Genomic DNA, 15,953 nt, shown 5'->3' on the forward strand with positions numbered 1-15,953 from the left:
TTTTTTCAAATTAGAATTTATGTTCTGTATTGATGCATTTTTGGATTTTCTGTAACATATAATTCTTACATGTAGATTGGTTATTTTATGAAGCAGTTTCCTTTTGTAAAATACATATTTGATGAATAGCATTAAGAAAACATTAGGGAACAAAGGAGGAAGGTACAATGCTTGATAGGAAATGTACTCATTATCTTGCCCATGTAATTGTAACCCCTCTGTACAGTATGTTCACAATAAAAAAAAAAAAAAGAAACATTAGGGAAGATTTTTGAAATATACTTTTTAAATTAGAATAAATACTAAGGCATTTTACGTTAGCGGATATGAAATCTGACCATTGGTCACATTTTTCAAATTCATTATGTAAATCACATATATATACCTTTTTTTGTTTTGTTTTTTTGTCTGTTGTGGGCCTTCAGCTCTGGGCCTGGGTGCTGTCCCTCAGCTCTTCAGCACAAGGCGAGTGCTCTACCACTTGAGCTACAGCGCCACTTCTGGTTTTCTGGTGGTTTATTGGAGATAGGAGTCTCATAGTCTTTCCTGCCCAGGCTGGCTTTGAACCGTGATCCTCAGATCTCAGCCTCCTGAGTAGCTAGGATTACAGGCGTGAGCCACCAGCGCCCGGCTATACCTTTTTGATCTAACAACTATTTTCAAGAATCTAACTCCTAAGCAGAAAATTATGTATTGCCTTTTATTATCATCTTAATAGCAAAAGACAAGAAGAAAGTTACATCTCTATGGATAATATTCTAATTGAATAAATTATAATACTTTTGTGTGATGGAGAATACCAAACTAAAATAGAATGAGAAAAGATCTGTACTTTATATTGTAGAATGAGCCATAGAATATATAGTTAAAGTTAAAGGAACCAATGTCTTTTCTAAATTAGGGTCTTTGGCTTCACACTTGAAATCTTCCTGCCTCATTCTCTCAAATACTGGGATTAAAAGTGTGAACCGCCATGCTCACTTGGCACTGATGTCTTTTGTGTAGGAAAGGGCCTAAAGTGCGAACATAAATTGCATGCTGTGTTTTGTTTTTGGCATTACTACGATTTGAACTCAGAGCCTTTCAATTGCTAGGTATACTCTAACACTTGAGCCACATCCCTGTCCTTTGTGCTTCAGTTGTTTTTTGGATGAAGTTTTAACATGTAGTCCAAACTGGCCTCCAACTCAGGATTTATTTCCTTTAGACTCCCAAGTGCTGGGCCCACCCTATCGGACTTGCTGTCCTATTTTGGGCGGGGAGGGTGTCTGTGGTGGGGCTTGAACTCTGGGCCTGAGCACTGTCCCTCAGCTCTTCAGCTCAAGGCTAGCGCTCTACCACTTGAGCCACTGTATCACTTTCCATTTTCTGAGTGGTTTATTGGAGATAAGAGTCTCACAGACTTTTTGTTCCCTGGCTGGCTTTGAACTGTGATCCTTAGATCTCATCCTCCAGAGTAGCCAGGATTACAAGCGTGACCCACTGGCACCCAGTTGGCTGTCCTATTTTTAACATCACCAACCTGTCATATTTTGTGATCTGATGAAAGAAAAAGAGGAGGACATAAGTGTTTTAAATGAAGAAACTATATTTCTGACTGTGATAATGGCAGGGTAATGCATTTTTTTTTAATTTGGAGAAGTATGCAATTGAATATATATATAAATTTTAGAGGGAAAATGTTCATCACAGTTTGCTTTAACCTCCCCAAAAGGGGAAGAGAGGCATCAGTAAAACACTCACTCTTAGTGCTGTTCATTAATATTACAAAGTATATTGATTATATCATAATTTATTATATTTTTATGTATCTGAAGTTTTTAAAAAGTTTTAAAAAGAAAATTTTTTCTTTGCAATATATAAAAAATTATATTCTCATATAATATAAATTTCATAGACAGTACCTATGTCTTGAATTTGGGGCCTGGACACTGTCCCTGAGCTTTTGTGTTCAGGGGTAGTGCTCTATCACTTGAGCCATAGCACCATTTCTGGGTTTTTGCTGGTTAGTTGGAGTTAAGAGTCTCACAGGCCTTTTTGCCTTTGAACTGTGCTCTTATGATCTCAGCCTCATGAGTATTATAGGCAAGAGCCACTGACATCTGGAAAATTTTTCCTTATTTCTACTTCTGGCATTTTACTGGTTAATTAGAGTTAAGAGTCTTACTCACTTTTCCATCTGGGCTGTGTTCTAACTGCAGTCCTCAAATCTCATAAGCCCACCTGTACCCATATATTTTTATATTCAAATTTTAAAGACCATCGTTGAGTATAACAACTATATACTAAAATATTGCCATATTTTTCCCCTTTCTGTTTTTGCTGTTAGTAGCTTTGGCTGGATTTGAACTCAAGGTCTCTTGCTTTAGCCTCCTGAGTGCTGAGATCACAGACCTCTATTGCTGTGCTGGACTTACTCAAAGATTGAATTTCAACAGAGCATAATGATAGTAAAAGGCATTGCAAATAAATACTTCTTTAATGAGGACATCAGCGAAATATGTTAAAATAGTGAAAACTTAAAACACTTCAAAAATACATGAAAATATTTAGCTTTCAACCTTGATTCTCTTTCATTTTAAGACGTACTACCCTCTTAAAAAAATCAGCTTTATCTGTCAAACCTTAAAAACAGAAGAGTCTTAAGTATTGACTTAATTTTCTGAAGATCAGTTTATTTTCTTTTATCAGTAATTTTTTTTGTTGTTGTTTTTCTTAGGAAGGTGGAGTGTTTACTTTCGGGGCTGGAGGGTATGGCCAATTGGGTCATAACTCTACCAGTCATGAAATAAACCCACGGAAAGTTTTTGAACTTATGGGAAGCATTGTTACACAGATTGCTTGTGGAAGGTAAGCTATAATAGAAAATAGTTTTTGTTTCTATGGTATAATTATTGGGTTGAGTGTAGTGGCAAATGCCTGTAATCCTAGCACTGGATCCAAGGGTATCTCAAGTTTGAGGTCAATCTGGAGTACATGAGACTTTGTCTCAAAAAAAAAAAGCAGAACCCCAAACATACAACAATGAAAACAGCTGTCCATGATTATTTAGTGATTCATAAAATTTTCTTTTTCTTTTTTTTTTTTTGGGTCCAGTTGTGGGGCCTGAACTCTGGGCCTGGGCACTGTCCCTCAGCTCTTCAGCTCAAGGCTAGAGCTACTTGAGCCACAGCGCCACTTCTGGCTTTTTTCATTTGCTTATGTGGTGCTGAGGAATCGAACTCAGGGCCTCAGGCTTGCAAGGCAAGCGCTCTACCACTGAGCCATCTTCCCAGCCCTAAAATTTTCTTTTTTTATGGATACTTCCTAATATCATGTGTCTTTCACATGGTAATTCTATTTTCAGTTTGTTACTGCTATAGTGTTTCATATATCTTCATCATTTTATGTGTCTGGGTTTTTTTTTTTTGTGCACCCTTACATGGCTTTTTCTCTCAACACTCTACCACCTGAGCCATGCCTTCTTGTCTGGCCTTTTGCTGATTAATTGGAGATAAGTTTAATTTATCTGCCCAGGATGTCTTCTAAACTAGTTCCTCAGATCTCAGCCTTCTGTGTAGCTAGCATTTTTGTGTGTGTGTGTGTTTGTTTTTTTTTTAATTGTCGGTGGTAGGCTTAAACTCTGGGCTGGGGGCTGGGAAGGTGGCTCAGTGGTAGAGTTCTTGTCTTGCATGCATGAGGCCCTGGGTTTGATTCCTCAGCACCACATAAGCAAAAAGAAAAAAGTCGGAAGTGGCACTGTGGCTCAAGTGGTAGAGCGCTAGCCTTGAGCTGAAGAGCTGAGGGACAGCACCCAGGCCCAGAGTTCAGGCCACACGACCAGACCCCCCCCCAACAAAAACAAAAAACAAAAAAACCCCACAAAACTCTGGGCTGGGCGCTGTCTCTTAGCTCTTTAGCTCAAGGCGAGCGCTCTATCTACCACTTGAGTAACAGCACCACTTCCAGTTTTCTGGTGGTTATTTGGAAATAAGAGTCTCATAGACTTTCCTGCATGGGCTTAGCTTTGAACCGTGATCCTCAGATCTCAGCCTCCTTAGTAGCTAGTATTACAAGCTACCGGTGCCCAGATATAGCAGGTGCCCAGATATAGCAAGCGTTTTAATCCTGGACCAGTGGTGCATGGTTGTTACCTTCTCTTCCCATTTTCTCCTCTCCCTTCCCTATTTTTTTTTCACCTTACATTTTTGGCTCCTTTGTTAAGTAACAGATAAATGTTAGTATATGGCTTTATTTCTGTGTCTTCTAGTCTGTTCCATTGATCTTCAGGCCTAAGGCTGTACCAGTTCCAAATAGTCTTCATTATTACAACAATTGTTATTAACAAAAATTTTAATTGTCAATAGTGGGGCTTGAACTCTGGGCCTGGGCACTGTCCCTCAGGAATTCAGCTCAAGGATAGACTCTATCTTTTGAGCCACAGCACCATTTCTAGTTTTCTGGTGGTTTATTGAAGATAAGAGTCTCATAGACTTTCCTGCATGGGCTGGCTTTGAACCGCAATTCTCAAATCTCAGCTTCCTGAGTAGCTAGTATCACAGATGTGAGCCACTGACGCCGGCTTGATTTTCATGATATTCTTCTTATCCATGAACATGGAAGTTCTTTCTAGTTCCTGATGTCATTTTCAATTTCTTTTTTCAGGTTTATAGTTTTTATTGTAGATTATTTCTTATTTCCTAAATATTTTTTAAATTTTATTTTTGAGGCTATTGCAAACAGAATTGCTTTCCTAATTGCCCTTTTCTCTCTGTGGGTATACAGAAAGGCTACTGTTTTTTGTGCATTTTTTTTTATTTTTTTATTTTTTTTTAAATTTTTTTATTCTGCTACTTTGCCAGACACTATTGATCAGCTCTAGAAGCCTGGGTATGGAGCCTCTCAGGTCCTTTAGATATAGATCATGTTGTCAGTGTGATCAGTTTTTCTGTATGTATAATCATTTTATCAAAATAAGTTTTCCTATAAGAGATTATTTTGCATTAACTATGAAAGTCACGACCTAACATTGGTTCTTTAAATGTTTGGTAGAATTTATAAGTAAAGCCATCAGTTCTAGGTGTGTGTGTATGTTTTCACCGTATTTTGTTTGGATTATAGCTTTATTTAGCTTTTGTTTTCTTCTTGATCATGTATAATTGGTAGTATGTTTTTAGCAATACTTATTTCATTCAGGCTATATATATATTCTTTCTTTTTATCCTTATGTTTAGTTCTTTCTTTTTTTAAAAAAAAAATCTTTATTGTTATTATAAAAGTGATGTACAGAGGAGTTACGGTAACATAGTCAGATAGTTCTCTCTTGTTTCATAAGTTATAAAAATGTTGATTTGGCAGGGCTCCAGTGGCTCACGCCTGTAATCCTAGCTACTCAGGAGGCTGAGATCTGAGGATCTCAGTTCAAAGCCAGCCCGGGCAGGAAAGTCCAGGAAAGGGCAGGAAAGTCCGTGAGACTCTTATCTCCAATAAACCACTCGAAAACCGGAAGTAGAGCTGTGGCTCAAGTGGTAGAGTGCTCACCTTGAACTGAAGAGTGCAGGGACAGGCCCAAGCCTAGAGTTCAAGCCCCACGACGGACCAAAAAAAATGTTGATTTGATTCTCTTGATTTTTTTTTTTTTTTTAGCGTACATTTGTTTTACAATAGAGGTTTTTTTAATGATATATATACAGTATATCCCAATGAATTTATGTTGTAATGTAACTCTAGGTCATCTTTTAAGGCAGGTACTTTATCAGTTTAATCTCCCTTTATGCTCATTATTTTTTAGATAGAGTCTGTGTTTTATCGTGGAGCTGCCTAGACTGTACTTCTATCCAATGCTCTTCCATGTAGGTAGTATTACAAGGGCACTCACTATTCTTTAACTCCACTACTGATTGAGAAGGTATCTCACTAACTTTTGCCCACACTTGACTCAAACCTTGTTCTCCATCTGTATGTCTTTAGGTCCCAAATTACAGATGTGAGCCATATCATGCTCAGCCTTAATACCTACACCACACACATACCCACACCCCCTCCCCACACACACCCCATGCAATACCTTTTTCCCTTAGCCCTTCTTTAACTATGTATTTCAGAATTTCTAAGCATTTTCTAATTTTTATTTCAGTTTGATCCATTGGTTGTATCTTTAACAATTTATTGACTTAATTTGTATCTTAACACCTGGAGAATGCCCAGTACATACTTGAAGAATGTTTTGTTGTTGAGTACTCTGTTCATGTCTGTTAGATCTGGTTAATTTAAGTGTTGTTCTAGTCTTCTTTCCTCTTATTGATTTGTCCATGATTGCTAGGGAGAGGTAAAACCTTCAATTGTACCAATGTCATCTCCCTTAAATGTTGTTCATTTTTACCGCATATTTTGATGGTTGTCATTTTATTAGCTATCCAAGTGTTTATAATTGTTGCATCTCCTTGTGGTAAGCCTTTTATTACGTTGCTATGATTTTAACATAGTTTGGTTCTACCAAAACTTATGTCCAGACTTGGTATCCAAGTCTGGTGTCAAAGTGTTTAAGATGTAATTGTTAAGAGGGATTAATACTCCCTTCATGATTACATGACAAAATGGATTACTATAAAGTACTCTCCTTCTTCTACATCTTACATGATGCCTATATGCCTATATTTACCCTTCTACATGAAGATCTCACCAGAAGCTAGGCAGATACTGGTACCATATTCTTGGACTTAGAATGAAGCTCTAAATAAACTTCTTAAAGTAATAATTTAGTCATAAGTGTCTTGTTATAACAGTAGGAAATGAGCTTAGACATACATAATGACCTTTTTGTTGTTGTTCCTTAGAACCGTTTTTGGTGTAAAGGTTTTGATTGTTTTTTTTTTGTTCGTTTGTTTTTTTTGTTTTGGTTGGGGGTTTGAACTAAGGGCCTCAGTGCTGTCCCTGAGTTTTTTTGCTCAAGGTTTACACTCTACCACTTTGAGCCACAGTGCCAATTGTGGTTTTCTGGTCGTTAATTGGAGATATTCTCACGGACTTTTCTGTCAGAGTTGGCTTTGAACCATTATCCTCATATCTCAACCTCCTGAGTAGGTAGGATTATAGGCATGAGTCACTGGTGACAGGCTAGTTTTTGAGTTGGAGTCTTGCTAATGTAACCTAGACTGGTCTCAGACTCAAGAGCCTTCTCAGCTTCCCCTGTGCTGGAATTATAGGCTTTTATATTTTATCAGCATATCCTCCCTGTCCTCTCTTTGGTTATTACTCTTCTTTCATTTTTTGTCTTTGGATGTGCAAAGTTGAGTATATTGTCAGAACATATGTAGTCATGTGCCACATAATGATGTTTGATCATATATATTACAGATGGTCCCAAATCATTGTAATGGAACTAAAAAACTAGCACCTAATGATACAGGAGCCATCATAACAGTATAGTCATTTATTACTCATTTGTTTATGGTGATACTACTACAAACAAACCAATTATACTGCCAATCATACAGATGTTTACCACACACAATTATGTTCAGTACATAATAACTTGATAATGAATCCCTCTTACTGGCTTATGTATTTATCCTGTTGGAGAGTGTACTCCTTTTACTTAAATGAAAAAAGTTTACTTTAAAACATATGTTGGGACTAGGAAGATGGCTCGGTGGTAGAGCGCTTGCCTTGCATGCATGAGGCCCTGGGTTCTATTCCTCAGCACCACATAAGCAAAAAGAAAAAAGCCGGTAGTGGCTCTGTGGCTCAAGTGGTAGAGCGCTAGCCTTGAGCTGAAGAGCTGAGGGACAGTGCCCAGGCCCAGAGTTCAGGCCCCACAACTGGACCCAAAAATAAATAAATAAAATAAAAATAAAAAAGATAAAACATGTTACTATGGCCGCAGCTTCCTACATATCTTTATTAAGACGCTTTAGTATATCATCTTTTCTTATAAATGATGTAATGTTATAATTTGTTCATTATGACCCTTTACTATCTAAGATACATTGATAATGTTGCTAGTAAGAGGCTTCATTGATTGATCTAGAAACAAACATGAATGAGGACTATAAAAATGCTTTTATTGAACTTCTTAAGTCAGTTATTTGGAAGTAAAAGTTTTTAAAGAATTTTTCTCCGGGCTGGGAAGGTGGCTCAGTGGTAGAGCGCTTGCCTTGCATGCTCGAGGCCCTGGGTTCGATTCCTCAGTACCACATAAGCAAAAAGAAAAAAGCCGGAAGTGGCACTGTGGCTCAAGTGGTAGAGCGCTAGCCTTGAGCTGAAGAGCTGAGGGACAGTGCCCAGGCCCAGAGTTCAAGCCCCACGACTGGACCCCCCAAAAAAAGAATTTTTCTCTTGCTGTTGACAAACAATCTGTCAGTGTTACAATGATAAGTGTTTCTGATTCCATAGTTAAGTTGAACTGGTACTTCTTCAGGTCTTGGGTTAGCTGGAGTGGCCTCATATTCACAGTACAGATTGGCCAAGGCACCTCTGTTTCAAGCTGCTTGTTCATTGCAGGCTGTATTCCAGGTGAAATAGCACTCATATATGTCTTAATCTTGGGCCCAGTGTAGAGTATACATTAAAGAGTCAAAACTCAACTGTTTATGTGTAGCTCAAGTTTTGCTTGTCTCATACTGGCTGAAGTCCTATTTATCAAAGGCAAAAAATTATAAGACCAAACCTAAAATTAAGATATGACATACATGATACTCAAATACCTCTAAGCCATGACAAGAATGCCGTACTCAGTATTATAGGATAATAAATTTTGGTCTTCTTTTGGATGAATTATCACAAATTATTTAATATTAACTAATTTTGTATTTCTATCAACTATGTACATGATTTGTTGTTTATCGCTTTGTAAATTGGTTCTTCCAGGAATTTTAGTAATATGCATCAGGGAAGACATTTCAGTTATAAAGTAAAATCCAAGGACTTAACACACAGAGGAAATAGTTGTAGATGTCTGGGGTCTTGGCCAGTTTGGCTTTCAGGTGGTCAGTATTGTAAGAAATATGAATTAGGGGCTGGGAAGGTGGCCCAGTGATAGAGTGCTTGCCTTGCATGCATGAGGCCCTGGGTTCGATTCCTGAGTACCACATAAGCAGTAAAAGCCAGAAGTGGCGCTGTGGCTCAAGTGGTAGAGTGCTTGCCTTGAGCTGAAGAGCTGAGGGACAGCGCCTAGGCCCAGAGTTCAGGCCCCATGACTGGCAAAAAAAAAAAAAAGAATTACTTTCTTGTTAAATATTTAAGAATCTTTAGTGAAGCAGTATTAGAAGTTAGTCCATCATGGAGATCATCCAAAAGAAAATGGTTCTCTTTCTAGTAATACAGGTATAGTATATGAGTTATTTTTAAACACTGAATTATAATACTTGAAATAGTTATAATTGTTTAGTGGTCCTGACTTTCTAATCACTTGGAGGGTTTTTCAGATATGTATTATTGTCTTGGTTTACCTCTATTATAGAGATAGGGAGACTGGTTTTGAGAAGCTGAACAGACTACGTTGATAGTAATTTTCAATCTGTTGATATACCTTTGCAATTCCACAGTGAACACTTTCTAAGCGAGGCAGAATGGGCCATGTTAAACCTTTGTTCAGCCGGGCGCTGGTGGCTCACGCCTGTAATCCTAGCTACTCAGGAGGCTGAGATCTGAGGATCGCGGTTCAAAGCCAGCCCGGGCAGGAGAGACCGTGAGACTCCTATCTCCAAGAAACCACCAGAAAACTGGAAGTGGCGCTGTAGCTCAAGTGGTAGAGCGCTCGCCTTGAGCTGAAGAGCTGAGGGACAGCGCCCAGGCCCAGAGTTCAAGCCCCACGACCGACAAAAAAAAAAAACAAAAAACCTTTGTTCATCCCAGTTTTTTTTTTTAAAGGAGATACTAGGTTTGAACTTTGGGCTTTACCTTGCTTTTTTGGCTGGTGTTCTACTACTGGAGCCATATCTTTTCTAGTATGTGGCAGAGTAGCTAACATAAGTATCTTCATGACTCCAAACTGTGTGAAGCCATGTATGAGGCATGTGGACCCAAAACTGAGAGTCCAGTTAGCCTAAAACTATTTGGTCATAGCCAGCTATGGGCTTTAATTGACCTAGGCTTTTCACTAGATTCTGAGAAATAGAGAAGGGGAAAGAAGACTTCCTTGGGCAACATAAATAAATATTATTTCAGTGCTGAATCATTTAAAAAAGGATTTCTGAATAGATCTGAATTTTCTGTATTATACTTACACAACCTACCTCCATGTTACTGAGTTTATTCTGTTTAAAGCTATTAATGTTTTGTTTAGAAGTTACAGAATTACATTTTATTAAAGTTATTTTTTCCTAAGTGAATATTTTATAATGAAAGTAACGATACTGAATATTGTGTGTTTTTACCCAGACTTTTAAACTTGTTTTTAAAAAGTAAATTGGGTTATTAAAAATTTGCTCTATTCCTCTCATTGTAAATTGTTTGGACGATAAATTCTGAGATCTTCAATCATTTCATTCTAGGCAGCATACCTCTGCATTTGTTCCTTCATCAGGACGAATTTACTCTTTTGGGCTTGGTGGTAATGGGCAGCTGGGAACTGGGTCAACAAGCAACAGAAAGAGTCCTTTCACTGTAAAAGGAAATTGGTTTCCTTATAATGGGCAATGTCCATCAGATATTGGTAAGTTCTAATGTATGTTGTAAACTTTGCTACACACATCAAACTTCTTATTAAAATGTTTCTGTATCTGCAAGTATTCTAAGATACATTGTTAAGCTGAAATATCAAGTTACAGGTTTGATGGTACAGGTCTGTAATCTCAACAGTGAGTCTTCTAGTCTTGTTTACCTAAAAAGCTCTTGTCACAACAACAACAAAAACCCCAGAACAATGTAGTATAGTTAGTTTGTTTAAATTTGCTTATATATGCATAGGGAAATTCTGGATCAAGTTACAAAAGCAGTTTTACAGGGTGGATCGTTTGGAACTTAAGAGAGCTTGTGTCCAAACCAGAATCCAGGGTTGTTTTTTGTTTGTTTGGTCCGTCTGGGCCTGGCCACTGCCCCTCAGCTCTTCAGCTCAAGGCTAGCACTCTGTCACTTAAGCCACAGTGCCACTTCCGGTTTTTCTGAGGGGTTTATTGGAGATAAGAGTCCACAAACTTTCCTGCCTGGGCTGGCTTTGAATTGTGATCCTCAGATCTCAGCCTCCTGAGTAGGTAGGATTACAGGTGTGAGCCACCAGCACCAGTTATTTCTAAAAATAATAAAACTTGATTTTGTGTGTGTGTGTGTGTGTGTGTGTGTGTGTGTGTGTGTGTGTGTGTGTGTGTGTGTGTGTGTGTGTGTGTGTGTGTGTGTGTGTGTGTGTGTGTGTGTGTGTGTGTGTGTGTGTGTTCGTGTGTTCTTGAAATTTTATCTATTCACATTAATGGGCATGAGAATGCTATGAACATTGATATTTGAAAAGGTCCATACTTTTTATTATGAATAAATTGGAAGGTTTATTTTATTCTTTATTACCTTTAAGTAGTTATTCAAAGGGGATACCATTCAGCATGTGTGTTTATTAAGTACAGTACATCTTGTTAAGGTATCATCCCTTTCTTCATTTTTCCCTATCCTCAACCACTTTATTTATTTATTTAGTTAGTTAGTTAGTTAGTTGTAGGGGCTCAACTCTGGGCCTGGGTGCTGTCCCTCAGCTCTTCAGCTCAAGGCTAGTGCCCTACCATTGGAGCCACAGTGCCACTTCTGGCTTTTTTCTGCTTATGAGGTGCTGAGGAATTGAACCCAAGGCCTTGTGCATATAAGGCAAGCACTCTACCACTGAGCCACCTTCCTAGCCTCTATTTTTATTTTTTTTATTTTTTTTATTTTTTATTGTTTTGTTTTTTGTCGGTCGTGGGGCCTGAACTCTGGGCCTGGGCGCTGTCCCTCAGCTCTTCAGCTCAAGGCTAGCACTCTACCACTTGAGCCTCAGCCCTACTTCCAGCTTTTTCTGTTTATGTGGTGCTGAGGAATCGAACCCAGGGCCTCATGCATGCAAGGCAAGCACTCTACCACTGAGCCAACTTCCCAGTCCCCATTTTTTATTTTTTATAAGACTAATTTAGTCATGTTCCTATTAAACAAAGATCAGCATAAGATTCTACCATTGCTCTTATATTTTGCTTTGACTTTGTGCCTTTGTGTTGATAATATCATTTCATAGTTAGTAGCTAGGATTACAGGCATAAGCCATCAGCACCCAGCTTTTTTAGTTGTTCTTGAAAGTTATAGCATTAAGACACTTTTGTGAATTGTAGAAAATTAGTATGTTTTATGTTTTATAAATTTATTGTGTATTTATATTGGCAATTATTTATTCAGTTCTTTTACAGTAGTCAAACATTTTAGTTGGCTTAGGGAATCCTCAATCAAGGAAATTATGATGTGTTTCTCTTCCTGGAAAGGAATATTTTGTTTTGCTTTGTTTTGCTAAACTGGGGATTAAATCCAGAATGCTTTGTAGGCAAGTGCGCTACCAAAAAGATCAATAATTCTATAGCAGTGATGGTCACAGATAATATACAAGGTAAAGAAATAGTTAACTATTGGGAGTAGAAGTAATATTGCAGAGATGGATTATATTTGGAAATAACTAGCCTTAAGCTACAATATGAAGTTATGTGATACCTCAAAATACTACTAATGCAGCAGTACTTTTGGTTATGCATACTCTATTTGGGGAAGCAGAAGAAAAGTAAAAAAGGGGAAGCCTTAAGCATTTTTTTCAAAAGGAAGTTTATTGCTATTTCTTTATCCCTGCCTAATTTTGCTGTTATTTTATATATTATGGGCTTGATTTAATTTTCATCAAGAACTGTAGATGTCAGCTATCTTTTATAGATTGGTTGAGAGGAAATAATTTGGTATTGGGAAGTGTTCTGATCTATTGTTGCCCCAAAACTATTTTGTGCTGTATTGTTTTTCTTTTTAAGAATGAATATTCTAGCCAGGCACTGTTGGCTCACACCTGTAATCCTAGCTGCTCAGGAGGCTGAGATCTGGGGATTGAGGTTCAAAACCAGCCCAAGGTAGTAAAGTCCATGAGATTGTTTATCTCAAATAAACTACCCAGAAAAAAACTAGAAGGTGAGCTGTGGTCCAAGTCCCCTCTCCAGTGCCCCGCCCCCCCCTAAAAAAAGTAAATATTCTTTCTGGGCATCTCTTGTAATCCTAGCTACTCAGGATAGTAAGACCTGGAGGACTGAGGTCTAACCTGGGCAGAAAAGTCAGTGAGGAGCCAGGCACTGGTGGCTCACTCCTATAATCCTAGCTATCCGTGAGACTGAGATCTAAGGATTGTGGTTCAAAGCCAGCTTGAGCAGAAAAGTCCATGATACTTTTATCTCTCATTAATCACCAGAAAACTGGAAGAGGTGCTGTGGCTCAAAGTAGTAGAACATTCGCCTTGAGAAAATTGCTCCTAGGTCCTGATTTCAAACCCCATGAGTGGCACCCCTCTCCCTCTTCACTCCCCCAGCCAAAAAAAAGGAGAAGTAGAAAAGTCAGTGAGAGTCCATCTCCTGTTAACCAGCAAGAAGCTGGACTGGATGCATGGCTCGAGTGGTAGAGTGTCAGGCAGGAGCCAAAAAGTGAAGCAAGTGTGATACTGTGAGTGCAAGCGTGTGTGTGTGTGTGTGTGCGCACGTGTGTGCACATGTGCATGCGCACACACACATATAGTCTTAGGTGCAGTGGCTTATACCTGTAATCCCAGTTACTAGGGAGGTTGGGATTGGGAGGATCTTAGTTTTGAGACCAGCCTGGGCAGAAAGTTGGTGAGACCCTTATTTAAGATGAAAAGTTGGACAGGGCTGGGAAGGTGGCTCAGTGGTAGAGCGCTTGCTTTGCATGCTCAAGGCCCTGTGTTCGATTCCTCAGCACCACATAAGCAAAAAGAAAAAAAAGCCGGAAGTGGCGCTGTGGCTCAAGTGGTAGCGTGCTAGCCTTGAGCTGAAGAGCTGAGGGACAGCGCCCAGGCCCAGAGTTCAGGCCCCACGACCGGACCCCAAAAAAAAAAAAAAAAAAAAAAAAGATGAAAAGTTGGACAAAGTGGTATGGGTCTGTCAAGACTGCTATCTGCAGGAAGTGTAAATAGAATTGTGGTCCAGTTTGGCCTAGACATAAAAGGGAGAACCTATATGAAAAATATAAAGGACTGGGGGAAGGGTTATGGCTGAACTGATAAAAACAAAAACACCTGTGTAACAAGCACAAGGCCCTCAGGTTCAAATCCCAATTACATAGATAGACACAGTATTCTCAATTTTTGTGTTGTTCTATCTTTTGTAACATTCCATTTCTATATTCATGTTAAATGGATTTTTAGTGAATCAAATAGAAAATATTTGCTGGCAGCTGGGCAGGTGGCTTAGTGGTAGAGTGTTTGCCTAGCATGCATGAGGCCCTGGGTTCCATTCCTCAGCACAAAAGAAAAAATATTTGTGTGCAGAATATAAAGAAGCCTTGAAACTTATGCTTATAGAATCATTTACTGTTGTTATTCTATCCTTTCGTCAGTACAATTCCCAGATTATTCAGAATATTACAAGTCATCTTAGATTAGGGTGTCCTTTAATGGGAGGTCTAATTAGATGAGTTGAACAAATCAAATAGCAAATTTGATGCATTGAAATGTGTTAAAAAAATGCTGAATTCTAATTTTGTTATTTTTTTAAAAAAAGGTTTTATTTTTATTACAGATTCTCAAGAATATTTCTGTGTAAAAAGAATTTTCTCAGGTGGAGACCAAAGCTTTTCACATTACTCTAGTCTTCAGGTAATAATATAGTCATGTAAACATTGCTTAGCACAAAAATTTTTGAAGAATTAAATTTTTTCCTCTCTCTTACCTGTTTTTCTTTAAATGGTTAGACAAAAGTGACTTTATACTTTTTAATTAAACACTTCAAAAAGATACATACTGGGAGATTCTTGCATTGAGCAATATATATATATATATTGAGCAATATATACCTGACTAATCTCCTTAATTTTAAAATTTAGAACTCTGGGCCACCTGATGACTTTAGATATCCTGATCCTTCAAAGCAGATCTGGACAGTGAATGAAACTCTTATTCAAAAATGGCTAAGCTACCCCTCTGGAAGGTTTCCTGTGGAGATAGCCAAGTAAGGAAAACATTGCACCTATACAAAGACACAACCTTTACTGATGGGGATTTATTAAAATGTTTTTTCCACTACCATTCACTGCATTTTTATATAGAAAAATGTAAATGATGCAGTTTCCCAGTGGAGTTACTAAAAAAAACTCACTTACATTTATATAGGTAGTCCTTTTATACATTCAAAAGTATATTATGGTGGAATATGAAATGTAGCTCTTATAAAGTTCTATTTGGAATACTTTGTCTTATGACTACTGTCTTAAACTTGTATATCCTTGACAGAATTAAATAATAGTTTTTCTTGAATAGTCTATCACTTAGGGTTTTGCTTGTTGCTTTGCTTTTTGTTGGTATTTGGGATGAAGTGTTTTATGTGCTGTGTGCAATGACAATTTGATAGACTTTGTGTATGTGTTGGTCCCATCAGAAATGTAGCTGAAAATGTCAGTTGACTAGTGAAATTGTAGCTGTCAGAGGATGATACATTTTTCATGTATTTGTGGTGATATCAGCATTACCACACAATTATTTGTTCAGCCCAGCATCTGCCAGAAATATATATAGTGCTTAATATTTGATAGTGAGCAACCCTGTAACTCATATGTATATTTACTACTATCTACTTTTTATAGTCATTTTAGAATGTCACTTAGTCATTTTGGAAGTCATTTAGTCATAAAAGTTTCTTGTACAGTGATATGCTGTGTTATGCTGGTAGCTGTCTCATATGCCTCATGCTTATCTTCAGTGCATCATTTTTCCTCTTGATTTGATCTTATGTTTTGTTCTTCATGGCCCCAAGAGCAGTAATCTATAATTGACA

The 15,953-nt window shown here is 38.0% G+C and overlaps 1 protein-coding gene across 9 annotated transcripts in view; it reads left to right on the forward strand.

Annotated features, from left to right (window-relative positions):
• Positions 1-15,953, forward strand: part of Herc4 (HECT and RLD domain containing E3 ubiquitin protein ligase 4) — a 109,059-nt gene that overhangs the window by 50,463 nt on the left and 42,643 nt on the right. For all 9 annotated transcript variants that reach the window (XR_011371552.1, XM_070020994.1, XM_070020993.1 and 6 more), the window contains 4 exons: positions 2,720-2,850; positions 10,473-10,633; positions 14,703-14,779; positions 15,007-15,131. Coding sequence is in view for 8 of the 9 variants with exons in the window: in XM_070020994.1 (XP_069877095.1) it covers positions 2,720-2,850; positions 10,473-10,633; positions 14,703-14,779; positions 15,007-15,131 (494 nt within the window). In the remaining variant the exon portion in view is untranslated. The remainder of the gene's footprint in view (positions 1-2,719; positions 2,851-10,472; positions 10,634-14,702; positions 14,780-15,006; positions 15,132-15,953) is intronic.

This window comes from Dipodomys merriami, unplaced genomic scaffold (genome assembly GCF_024711535.1).
Source record: "Dipodomys merriami isolate MVZ:Mamm:240054 unplaced genomic scaffold, mDipMer1.0.p SCAF_14, whole genome shotgun sequence".
Taxonomy (NCBI): Eukaryota; Metazoa; Chordata; class Mammalia; order Rodentia; family Heteromyidae; genus Dipodomys; species Dipodomys merriami.